This window comes from Misgurnus anguillicaudatus, chromosome 4 (assembly GCF_027580225.2).
Source record: "Misgurnus anguillicaudatus chromosome 4, ASM2758022v2, whole genome shotgun sequence".
Taxonomy (NCBI): Eukaryota; Metazoa; Chordata; class Actinopteri; order Cypriniformes; family Cobitidae; genus Misgurnus; species Misgurnus anguillicaudatus.
The window spans coordinates 11,629,653-11,642,806 of record NC_073340.2 but is presented as its reverse complement, the minus strand read 5'-3'; the positions used below and the strand labels follow the sequence as shown (position 1 = coordinate 11,642,806).

General features: G+C 39.4%; 2 protein-coding genes across 3 annotated transcripts; one reads left to right on the top strand and one right to left on the bottom strand.

Annotated features, from left to right (window-relative positions):
• The first annotated feature begins 435 nt into the window (after positions 1-435).
• adoa (2-aminoethanethiol (cysteamine) dioxygenase a) lies at positions 436-2,409 on the top strand. The gene has a single exon (XM_055176610.2). It carries the CDS (start codon positions 663-665, stop codon positions 1,395-1,397), a length of 735 nt encoding a protein of 244 aa, XP_055032585.1. The 5' UTR covers positions 436-662; the 3' UTR covers positions 1,398-2,409.
• A 2,422-nt stretch (positions 2,410-4,831) lies between these two features.
• On the bottom strand, positions 4,832-12,566 carry egr2b (early growth response 2b). 2 transcript variants are annotated; one of them, XM_055176834.2, is made up of 2 exons: positions 12,411-12,566; positions 4,832-6,655 (listed from the first exon to the last, which is right to left on the bottom strand). In XM_055176834.2, the coding sequence occupies exon 2, from the start codon at positions 6,633-6,635 to the stop codon at positions 5,580-5,582; it is 1,056 nt and encodes a 351-aa protein (XP_055032809.1). In that variant the 5' UTR covers positions 6,636-6,655; positions 12,411-12,566; the 3' UTR covers positions 4,832-5,579. The 2 variants fall into 2 exon arrangements, with proteins under 2 accessions (XP_055032809.1, XP_055032808.1); XM_055176833.2 differs by lacking the exon at positions 12,411-12,566 and adding an exon at positions 6,936-7,574.
• Positions 12,567-13,154: the final 588 nt, after the last annotated feature.

The following is a 13,154-nucleotide window of genomic DNA, read 5'->3' as shown; positions in this document are numbered from 1 at the left end:
ACTGAAGAAGTATTCATGCATTTTTATTTTGACTGAGTGTCAGTTATCTCTGTCGAATCTGTTTCTGGACCAATTCGCTATCAAATCTGGGCACCCTTTGCATCCTAAATCACGGGCACTGATGTGATTTGTGATGTGTTGTTGTGGTGTTGTGAAGCTGTGGGGGAAGGGACAGAGTTGAATGGCCCGAGGGGCAAATATGAAGGGATTGCTGGGCATTGTAGTACTGTTAAACGCTAAATTAAACAGTTAAAAACGGTACGTAGGATTAAAATAATAATAATAATAATGAAGTTGTTAAAAATGCACCTGGATGTGTCATTTCATTATCTTCTTACATATTAACCTATTTAAACAAAGCGTAATATTCAAATCGCATACAAAGAAACTACAGCTCCCAAAATGTTAGCCTTGTCTTTGCGCATGCGCAGTCGCTGCTGACGTGTGTATCCGCTAGTCATGAATGGGGTGGCGAAGATGCGTGTCTGTGGGTTTTATCCTGATGCTAAAATTGATGTTTATACGGTAATGGGGTTTTATCCTAACTTTTAGCATAACTAGATCTGTTAGTTTGAAAGTATTTTTCGTTCCGGTAAACAGTTTTCCGGGGCTCGAAGAAATAACGGCGACGTCAGTTTGTATTTGGGTTTTTTATATTCATAATGCCGAAGAACAGCAAGACCTCACTGATCCAGACGATCGCGAGCCAGGCTTATCAGACTTTTCACAACGGCGCTTCGTCTGGTTTTGGGGAGAATAATGTGTTCCTAGAGCATCAGGCAGTCCTCGTAACCCTCTTGTCTAAAATCACGGCCGCGGATCTGAATATTGCGTCACCGAAGAAAGTCTCCAGGAAATCTGCAGAAGCTCCAGTCACATACATGCACATCTGCGAGACTGATGCTTTCAGCATGGGCGTGTTTCTCTTAAAGCCCGGAGCATCCATACCTCTGCACGATCACCCAGGCATGAACGGAATGTTGAAGGTCCTGTACGGCAAGGTCAATATCAGATGCTACGACAAGCTGGAAATTGCTGTTGGTGCTGATGCTAAAGATGAAAGCCAATTTGAACCTCCGCAGGGTGATGCTGTGAGCAGAGCTGTGCTCAGGACTTCTGGACAGTTTACTGTACAAAGTGCTCCTTGTGTCTTGAGCCCTGCCAAAGACAACCTGCACGAAATAGATGCTGTGGATGGACCAGCTGCGTTTCTTGATATACTGGCACCCCCCTATGACCCTAATGATGGGAGAGATTGTCACTACTACAAAGTTTTACAGACTGTTGGGAGAAAGGAGCAGGGTAGTGAAGATGAAGTCTGGCTTGTGGAGATCCCCCAGCCGGATGATTTCTGGTGTGGAGGCGAGCCATACCCCGGTCCTAATGTTTCTGTGTAGAGATGCACACTGGAATGGACTTGTATGCCTGGTTGCTCCAATTCAGCTGCGTCAACGTGTATTTTCTAGGACCTCAAAACAGCACTACATCATTTTAATGTCCATTTCATAGCATTTCTCGGTCAATGCTATTTTTTTGGATGTGCCTCATTTGCTACATCACCTCTCTGTGGCCTTTTTTGTGAATAATGAATGTATACATGCTTGAAAAGCATTTACTCTTGTATAAGTGCACACACATATATATATATCTATATATTACTTGTGTTTAATTTATTGTAAAAGATTGTACACAAACACTTATTCAAATTTACTGTTTATACCTTTGCTTTTGAAATATTATTAAAATATTCGTAATACATTTTTCATTTCGTCTGGTCCTGGATAGTTAAAGACATTTTTGTTTATTATTGCCCCTATTAAGGTTTTTAATGGTTTTTATATTGTATTATTATTTGCCTTTTAAATAGTTGAAAAATATAAATATTCCACATTCCTCAATTTCTATGAGAATGTAAAAGCTGAGGTCACCAACTCTCCTGCAGTATGACCCCACATCTGAAATATTTTTTTAAGTTTTGCAAAAATACATTGTGCACTGCACATCGAGTTATTCCATTAACTCTGCATTATTTTTAATAATGCATATTTGTTCAATTTAAAGTGCACTTTTAAAAATATAGGTGCTTTATGTGGCTAAGGAACAGGGCCCCCAAATATGATGAACCTTTTGTGAGGGACCCCCTTTCTAAAACATATATGACAACTTACATATTTTTATGTATGATGAATATATCATTGGCTGGGCTTAAAGTAAAGCTGGATGTGTAAACCTGAAGACAAACATTCAAATGTATTTGTACTGCAGCAGCTTTGACAATAAATAGCAGCTTTACGAACCCTAGTGAGTGAGATAATAAGGAAAACTGTAGAAATATACAAAGCAAAATGATTCTGGAATGTATGTAGCAACAAATGAGAGATAAATATCTAATAAATGAAAACAATCTTTTCTTTGTTTATTCCCTGAAATTTTCTGGGAACCCCCAAGAACTTCCTTGGGTTCCCCAGACCCCAGTTTAAAACCCCTGCCATAAAAGAACCATAAACATGTAAAACTGTATTTACCTAGATGAAAATAAGAGTTCTGTAAATGGTAATATGACATTTTGTGAGCCTCAAACATGATTGTTTCCTCATGTAAACCTTGTGCATGCAAAGACCGCTGGAAAACAGGCCAATCTCAACATTTTTCCCACGGGCCTGTGGAATACTTTATTCAGATTGGCTGAGAAATGTTCCATGGGTGTTGATTATTTTTCAGTAAACCGCACACCTAACCTTTTAAATGTCTTAAAAATAGGCACCGTCTCCGCTTCGTGCCGCATTGCCACCTTGGGTGTGCATTATTAATAATTCAACAGCCTGTCGTCAATTATTCCTTACATCACCAACTGTGACGTTACTGTCGATATGAACGCCCCCAATATTAAATTACACATTAAATTAAGTACAATGATGTGACTGCTATATGCTAGCGTTTAGGCTAAAGTTCTACTTTTGACAGTTTTGCAAGTCCATACTGAAAAAAACATACCACTCAGAAACATTCCTCAAAATCTCTATATTCGTCTGATACAGGCTCAAACATATAAGATCTGTTTAAACACACACAGAGCTACTGAAATGAGCTGCTCAGTGATCTCAGAGCAGAGCTCAACATTATCATTCATGACTCAAATAAGGTAATACTAGACCATTTTATTCTGGGGACAAATCCCAGAGATGTAAATGAACATGTACAACCGTCTCTGGGTAATTTTTGCACTTAATAAAGTCACATTCCTTTTATGTAGATATCAGAGAACAATGTAACAGATTGAATCAATGCATTCTTTGGCACCTTTAATGTCCGAATAAACTTTGTTTCATAAAAAGTTCTTTCAAAAAGGTTCAAAGTTATGAAAGAAATTGTTCTTCTAAGAACCTTATAGGTTTTTTAATGGCATCACTGTGAATAACCATTTAAGCACATTTATTTTTATATCATTAAGGGGCTGTTTCCCAGACAGGGCCTAAGCCTAGTCCCAAACTAACTTAAATGTTAGTGTTGTCCTGACCAAAAACAACTTGCTCTGTCATATCTTAAAATATATCAAGTAATGTTTATTTATAAATTATGCTTTTAAAATGACTTAAATATTTTAATTTAACTAAGGCCTAGTCCTGGCTTAAGCTAATTCCTATCCGGGAAACTACCCCTATGCAATCCTTACTGCTGTAGAAACATTGACACACTCATCAAACTTTGTCAAAGTATCCCTACAAAAATGAAGATTGAAATATTGAGACCGTATTTGTACCATTGACCCAGTATAGCTGATGTTTGTTGTCATCCATGGAAATTTTTTAATAATAGTCGACAGGAAGAAAGTGGGAAACTCTTAATTGATATCCTTTAGTTGTATTATTACTAATAAAGTTTCTGTTTATCTGGTCACTTTCATTTGCCTGAGCTGTCAGACTTTCGATGTGAATGTCTGAAGACATCTAGACATATTGATGTCAAATATGGTCGAGTGTTTCCTACGCAACGGTATTAAGGTGGGAGGCAAGTCTGAATTGCACATCTAGGTAATAAGGTAAATAAGTTTATTTTTTAGACATTGTTTGTGTAGACATCATATTTTGCTTTAGAGTCTGCTGTCTAAACTAAATAGGAACAAGCAGGTGTGTCCAGAGGCAGCACAAAACAGACCGCAATATTCAATGATCTGATACTTTAACTGATAAACGTATTTGTGTTTATATTTTTATAGCAGCTTTAAGAGCAAAACTTTTGAGAAAGGGTTTAGTTTTAACATCAGATTGTCATGTAATGTTTAAAGCAGTCAATGTCTTATTTTAATAATTTTTGTGTGTTCTCTTCTGAAACCATGGTTTAAATTTTGCATATGTTTGTGTTGTCTTAATAAGCTTATTATAAAATTATTAGGTTGCACACACAAAGGTTTTATGTATTTGCATAACATTTATGATATAAACAATACACTTATCTGATGTGAATATGGGGTTGTTCCAACTGTAAACCACATATACAGTAAAACCATAAAAGGTTTAAAAAGTGGCAAAAATAATTTGTCAGTTTTGTCAATTAATTGAAAACGTTGTATTTGGTAATTGTTTGATTACCTTTTCTCCTAGTTCAGCGTTACATTGCCCTTTATTTATTTATTTTTTTTTAAAGTTTACCTGTGGCATATTAACATATGAGGGGCTGTGAATATTCACACCCTTTGTGCAACTGTAAACAACACAGCATGTGGGTGCTGTGAGTCAGAGCTCAGTGGTGGGAATGTCCCTACAAATATACTTCACTTTTTCCTTTTACACACTTTATTTAAGTGATAATCACTTGCAGTCCACAACAAAAGTTAATAATTCATGTGTTTATTATTTTCATGTATTAGTCATATCATAACAAATACATTTATATCAGTCAGAACAATCACAGAACAAACGTCAAGTCGCTATGAGTTTAGCTATTTACAGTCCTTTTTTAACCACAAAACACTTGACACGAAACAATTTGTACAAAAATATATCTTCGAAAGCTTTCATATTAAAGGATAATGTACAATTTAATTCAAAGTTCAGGGTTTATGTACAAGATGAACGGGCGAAAGGCACGACAACGGGAGAAATATGTTAACCACCTTGTTAAAGAAACACATTAACAATCTTATTTATAAATCAGTAGTAGGCTACATCCCAACTGTAATGATGTATGAATTTAAATTGTCAAAGTTTTTTTTTACCAGAGGCAAATTTTGAAATGTGCTCTCTCAGTTTAACCACTCAACTCACGCCCTGGTGTCTATATGGCACAATACTCCCACACGTGCGGTTTAAGGTTATTTTATATTAAATTAAGTCACCTAAATATTCAAACAAAGTGCGTTTGGTCAGTCATCATTCGACTGATGCAAAAATAAATGTAGCAAGAAATAAACGCACCACTTTTAAAGTGCGCAAAATGCGTCCCCGTGGCTTTTGGCACTGTGGTTTGAAATCACTACATCAGTCGACCCAGTTTTAATATATTATAATAATGGTCCGTTATTATTGTCACTTTGACTATTGCCTAAATAGTGTTTGTTATTGCACAGTCCAGCTGGAAATCTACTGGCTTGAAGTGGACGAGCAGATGCCCGTGGATGAGCCCATGGTGATGGTGCGCTCTGAGCTGGAGGACGCGGAGGATTTTCGCTCTTTTTGTCGCAGGTGGATTTTCGTGTGTCTCTTTCTTTCGTCGCTCCGCGCAAACTTTCTCCCGCAAAAGTCGCAGGCGAACGGCTTCTCGCCCGTGTGCGTGCGGATGTGGGTCGTCAGGTGGTCGCTGCGGCTAAAGTTCCTCATGCATATCCGACACTGGAAGGGTTTGTGGCCGGTGTGGATTCGGATGTGTCTGGTGAGCTCGTCAGATCTGGAGAAGCGCCTGTCGCAGCCCTCCGCAGGGCAGGGGTACGGGCGCTCGTGAACGGGGGTCTTGCTCGGTCTGTTGGGGTATTTCCTCGGGCGCAGAATGGGCCTGAGGGGTAAATTTTGCGGGCTGTAGGCTGTGGGTAGCCTGGGTCCGTCGGACACCGGTCCGCCCAGTGTGAAGTTCCTGATCGTGTTCAGGGGCGTTAGCGGAGGAGGAACCCTGAATGACTCCAGCGGGCACGAAAACGGTTTGCGATCGGGCATTGACTGCATGTCCCTCTGGCACGGGGGCTGGAAAAACCCGGTGTAGTCCGGGATGATGGGGAACAGCCCAGAGTCTCCGTTCGGTTTTGGGGATGAGTAGGACGGCGGAGGATATGAGATGGGACAGGTGGATGTGGAGAGGAATGCCGATGGGTCTTGATAGACCTCCCCGCATCCGGAGTAGGGTGGTGGGGGAGAGTAGATGTGGTCCATGTCAGACTGGTTTTGCGCCATGGTGCAGCTTATAGTACTGGAGAAGTGGCCTGGGGAGACGGAGGATGCAGGTGAGGAGGATGCTGAAGACGGCTGGGTCATGCCCAGGATCCCCGCGCTCACGATGTTGATAACGCCCTCTGGGTTCCAGTTTCCTGGGTACTGAGAGTCAATAGAAAACTTTCCCATATAGGTAAAAGTTTGGTTGCGATGGCCAGCTGGTTGCACGAAGCTGCTGGGATAGGACAGGTCGAGAGATCGCTTATCTGTGCTCATATCACCGCCGATCAATCCATCTGTAAAACAAACCAAACAGAAACAAAGTTTAGATCTAGCGCAACTCCTTTTACATCATGCAGTTTTGCAGAACACTTTTGATGCTATACGTTTAATGATGCGCCGAGGGGCAAACCGCTTTTACGCACGCGTTCGTGTAAACAAACTGACAAACATCTAGGCTATGCATTTCACTTATTGACAACCCTAAAAAGATGTATTCTTTAAACATGTTAAACATACAGCAGATGTCTAAAGCACATGAGGACAGAAGCAAGTGCATGCGCGAATCATTCTTACCTCCCGACGCCCCGTTAATCTGCTCGTAATGTCCTCCTAAATCACCATTTGGAAATATAGTCACAGATGCTGGCAGTGATGTCGCAATATCGTCCACTGAGTAGATGCTTTCGGAGAGAGGATGCACAAAGCCACCAAGACTTACGGGGGCTTTCTCCAAAGTTTTAGCTGTCATCTTTCAGTTTTCGGTAGCACTCGTTCGAATGTTCACAAAGTGTTTGTGCCTGTGCGAACGACTTCTGCTTCTCTCAAACTTTGAAAACGTTACATGTGGAGGGCTGTCACAAACTCTCTGATAGCATCTGGCTGCTCAGTGCTCTTGAATGACAGATCCTTGCGGAGCTGCTAGTTGTAGTATGTATTTATGGTGAGCCTATCAATGTGCCGTGACGTCACTGACCAAATAAGGACTGAATGGCAAAAGATGGCTAGCGCTTCGCGATCTGATTGGATGCGGCTCCTGTGACGTTTCGAGGCAATACTTGTCAATGGAGAATCCGTTCTGTGAAAGCCGACTGTGCACGAAGAGCATTTCGCTTGTGCGGATAAATGAACAGTGCACATTCTTTTTTATTTTATAATCTCGTCTCCATTAATTGATCATAAATATGGTCTGTTTTTTTTATTTATTTATAATATTGAAGCAGCGTATCATTCACAGTCAGGAATTCCGGTTCATTTTTTATGCCATAAATGGTTTTATCCGGCAAACAGCAACACCCCTTTTGTCTATTTATGGTGCTTATTCCGGAAATTAAGTATCGGAAACTCGCGAATGTTGCCGAGCACAGAGACGCCGCTCAGCAAGCATCAGAAAACCACAATCAAATGAGAGAATCACAATCACGGAATTTCTACCTTTGCTTCAATGGCCCTGTCGGAAAATGCGCTATATCTATTTGAATAGAGCCCGTATTTTTGGAAAGAGGAAAACATTTTTAGTAAATGTGTCCTATTATTAGAGTGCAGTTGGAAAATATTTTATATATATATAGATTAATGTCAAGATATACCCAATATAGTTGTTTTGTTATTTTTATGCGTCTGTGTATTTATGGTGGTTGTCATATGCTAAAGCTTTCATTGTGCGTTGAATAAAACAGTTATCTTATGATGGAGAATTGATGGGTCAGCATATTTAAAAAAAAAACATTAAAAAATATTTTAGTAGGCTACCCTAAACACCGAATGTACAAACTTCAGAAACTAAAACTTTCCAAATGTAAATGCCTGTATACCTAAATAGAAATGCTTTCCGCCGTGAGGTTTATAAATGCGACCAAATAAAACGATTATATTGAAGTGAATTCCCCACGTGGGTTTAGAAACTTCTCTTAGTAAGAGGTACGGGGGAGGAGAGGTCGGAATTTGAGCCAATGACAAAGTCGAGATTTTAATAAAGTAACACATTTATTCTATTATAGCATCTCTTCAATAAAATACAAACATGTGGGGGATTTTATTGTCTTCTGATAATAGTTAAAATATGCATGTTGTTCCCTTACAGACATTGAAAATATTATAAAACTTTTTGTAAAATAATGTTACACAAATATTATTGTTTTACAAGCTCAAGTTTCTTCTGCGCATTGAAACCACACAACATCATTTTCTTTTCGTCTAAATCAAGCAAACTGAAAAAATTCTCATGTCTTCACTGTATATGGACATGATGTCAATGGTTAATAATAGTCAAGTCACTACTCGACCTATGTCTGAAGTTATGACTGTCGGAATAATGGCTTGAGTTTGTGTATGTGTGTATTCAGGGCAAACAGGTTCATCTCTGGAAAAAAAGATTTTAATTCCATTAAACTTCCGACATCCCACACATCAAGAAGCGACCGCTATGACTGTGCTGTGGTCGCAAGTCTATATAAACATGTTAAATCTTTTAACATTTTAACATACAATACGTTTAAGTCAAACCAAGCATTTAAGAAACAATAATGCAGTGAATGTGGGCTAATGCATAATAATGCAGTTTAAATTGAAGATCTGAAATTGATAGGCTATTCGTTCAGATTCACTTTAATATGACTGAGTACTGTTATTTAATAATTGTTCAAATAAATTATCATTAATATTAATGCTCTGTTAGTGTAAAGCAATTAAGCATATTGAATCGTATTGCTTTAAGCGGACAGGGGTTATGTCATTTCATATGGACAGAGGGCGGTATGGTGCATGTGTTATTTTACCCCGGCCTGACATGTGTGAATTTAATTGAAATCATCTAAACTATTTTGAGATGTTTTTACATCTGGGAAGTAGAAAACACTTTTCTACCGTTGAATTTATATGTGATGTAAGCTTTATCATCATTAAATTTATAACTTAATAATAAAAACAATTAGCTAATATGTGACGTAGCGTTCATAGGACAAAAGATCAATCGTTTTATTAAAAAAAATACATGAATACTTTTAAAATATGCGATGTAACATTTGTGTTAACTTTCATACTGGTGTTAATTATTTTAAAAGCAGACATTTTTAGAAATAATTTGAATTTTAATCATTCTCGCACGTTCATAAAGATATAAATGACATTATACTGACAATATAATAATAATAATTAAACTCCGAATTTTAAAATAATCTCAAAGCAATAATTCAAATATATTACAGAAATAGAAGAATACACTGAGAAATATTTTTAAAGAGTCTTAAAGGTCTTCTCGGGACAATTAGCTTTGTCTTACGTTATCATCAGCAATTCAGAAAAACATTTCAGCTTGTTTTGAAAGCATGGCAGAGGCTTGAATGGTATTTTAAATCGGCCGCGTGCAGGAAACCTCAGCACACACCCACAGTTTTTATAGTACAATGAAAATCCCCGATTACCACCGAGCTTCCTGTTGTCCATCATCAATCTCATATATTTTTATCGCCACCCACTTGTGCTCTGGTTATTTTTGAGAAGGTGTTGCTGTCATCATACGCGTGGCATGGGAACAGTCTGTGATCTCAGAGTGTCATAACAATTTCTGAATGAATTACAAATGGAGCCATCTGTTGTCAGTGCACTGACTATTTGCTTGAAAAACTGTTACTGAGATGACAGTGTACAAACCAAAAAGGGAACTTACTAAGTGAAAATGCTTACAAATGATCTCCACAGTGAAGAACCATCAGTCCAAGAATTACAGTATTTTTTTCTTATGTTCATACTCCATTTAGCAATTTTCCAATACAAAGAATCTTGTGCAAGAGAAAAGTTCTGTGGATGTTAAAAGTTCTTTAAGGAACCATACAACCCGAAAAAGGACCCTTTTCCTATAGGCCTGTTAAGGGTTGTATTTTCGCCCATCCACATCCCGTCTGATGTCTCATTTTTAGTGCGCGCAGTGCGCGCTGCGCTCTTTTAATCGCCGCTGTCGCTCAGTCGGGCCATTAGTAAAGAGGTCGCGTCGACATGATGACAGACACCACAGTAGATATTGACTGGAGTGCGTCACCGCAAATCACCCTAAACGCTCGATAGCAACGCGCCACATTAACATTGAATGTGCCAAAGAGCCGTGCGCGTTTGTCAGGCGCGTCGGCGCTTTTTAGGCCCAACAGCGCGTCCGTGAATAAAGACCGCACCGAGTAATGTGACAGACCGGGGACAGACTGATTACCGAGACGTGTCAGCCGCTGTTAATGGGGGAAGCCCAAATCAGTGCCTGAACATCCATAATGATGAGGATGGAGGTAATGAACCCAGGCCTGTTTCTGCTGCCTGTATTAATTGCAAGACCTCTCAACGACTAAAGCCTATAGGCAACCTTTATCTGCTCTACAGGGCAACAAGATCAACCAAAGGTTTGGTTTCAGGTGAAAATGGTCCGTGCTTGATGAGGTACAGCACGCTTTACTCCTGAGGATCAATGGTGGTTATAGGCACATGCATTATGCATAAATATGGATAATTGGTCAGATATAGGCAGGAGAAAGTCACTGAGGTTAGCAGTAAATCTTAATGGATCATGAATTGACCCTTCACAACTGCTACGATATAAACTTCTTTGTAAGGCTCCCAGTGTTTGCTCTTTGTGGCTAATTGTAGCAGTGTGACAGCTTGATAAAAAAAAACGTCCAGCGAAACACAAAAGCGCTCAAGTCTGCACAGAACAGTGACAATCTTTGCAGAAAACCGATGCATCTGAATGCCTCACATTTTCAGGAATTCTTGCTTCCTCCCCCGCGGACGAAAGAAGGAAACTTCTTCAAATGCACGCGTCTTTGTTGTACGCCTACAGATGCAAAAATGTTTGCACACTGTGCAGAAGTGGCCCGCTTTGGCAGAGCGTGCCGGGCCCACCGAATGCTCGTTTGCAGCTGGGGTCTGGCTGTCCCTGCTGGGAATGATGGACTCAATGTGATGGACACCCACACATGGCAGCCACTGAATTGAGGAGCTTTCTTTTCTGCATGTGCACAGGGTCTCCTGGGGTCAAATGACTCTTGCTTATGATGATACACAGAATGGCATCTTTCTGGCATTAGATTTCTTCTCTGTTTCATTGTTCTCTATTACTCATCAAGATTGCACGCTTTGTGATATCAACTCTACTCTATGAGTACATATCTGATCATAAAAATTTGTTTCTGCATTAATCAGTAATATTTCACTCTCTCTAAGTCACCAAAGCCATGCAATGTTAAAGCAGCTTTATTTATTTGAGAAAAAAATTACAAATCCGCTCCACGGATGGAATGTGTCTTAAAAAACAATGGTCAGGCATATGACAAGACCCCAAAAAGAAAGCTGTCAAGTTACGCCCACAAAATTCAGATGAGGTTTTTGGAAGAAGGGTGAATGGACACAAACCTGCTCTGGAGTGGCTGACATCTGAAGACTAGCCGTGGGAGACTCCGCACAACATGAATTGTTCTCTTCGCTGAGTAGGAGGCCGATTTTCTTAGTGAATTTGAGTAGGTGTTACTTTTCTATAGATGCTCACCTTCAAAAGGCTTTTTTTGTTTGTGTTAGCGGTATGTCGGGTGAGCTAACAGTCATTGTATTTTGCTATTAATAATCTGTTTGTATTTAGGAAAGGATTAATGAATGATGACACAGTCGTGAGGAAAAGCCGATATATATCAGTTTTGGATGGTGTGTGAATGTTTGAAATAATCCCACATTTTACTCAAAAGATAGCATTTTTTTGTCATAAATCATAGCAAAATATACATATATTTTTAAGTCTATTGCTTTAATATTTGACTTTTTTGTAAATTACACAAATTTCAAACACATAATTGGTCACAGAGACAACGCCTTTCCATAAAAAAGTTTTGCACAGTTTTTTTGCTGTATATTGTAATATCCCATTATCTACATTATCTAAATGAAGGTCTCACAGAGAAAAGTACTGCAACACCCACAGGCTCAATATCATGCAACATTACCGTGCATTAAAGCACACACACACACACAGCGTAAAACACATGAGGAAACATTGGTGATGTTAAATGTTATACTCACATCATCAGTGCGGCATGGAGAAAAGTGGCTCTTTGTGACTTCCCATATCATCATATGAGTGGGCTCCTCCAAGAGCTTCACACCGCTCCAATAGCAACACAGCGCTCCACACACACACACACACAGTTTTACACACCCTCACACACTCCTGGGATGGTGCTCCTCGTGCAAACTGATCTAGCATCAAACTGACACTCTATATTCTACCATGGGGCTATATGAGGTGCCGTCTTTCTCTCTCTTGCGCTGTTTTGGGGGGTGTAGCAATGTTGGAAAAGGAAACTCAAAGACAATGGTTGGACATCGTGTGTATTCTGCTGCTTTGACATTGAAATTGTCATGGTAATGCTAAAGCTGAAATGCTTTGACACACTGGATCACGCGTGACATTGTCTTTCAACATCTTGGTTAAAGGTTGGCACACGCAACCGTGCATGTAACGTGTGCATGCTCTCATGCATTGTTTTCCATGCACAATGAAATGTGACTTTGATTAGTGCTGTTTGCCTTGGCGGGCATCACTTTTACTGATGCTCATATCGAAAGGTTAGAGACTTCAATAAATCCCTATTATGTCAAAAAAGTAAAAAATAAGCTTGCATTGTTTGTTCTACATTTAAAATCATGTTGTTTGTGGAAAAGTTACTGACAAAAACTACACAGACTTACAAGGGAAGAGCAGAACATCACAGAACTTTGATTTGGACCCGTAAGGAACCACCCATATCCACTTGAAACCTGTAT

Excerpts from the sequence above, each read along its gene's own strand:
- adoa (XM_055176610.2), top strand. The coding sequence starts at position 663 with ATGCCGAAGAACAGCAAGACCTCACTGATCCAGACGATCGCGAGCCAG.
- egr2b (XM_055176833.2), bottom strand. The coding sequence starts at position 7,110 with ATGACAGCTAAAACTTTGGAGAAAGCCCCCGTAAGTCTTGGTGGCTTT. Across the intron at positions 6,656-6,935 it reads GATTAACGGGGCGTCGGGAG|ATGGATTGATCGGCGGTGAT; the intron begins GTAAGAATGATT and ends TTTGTTTTACAG.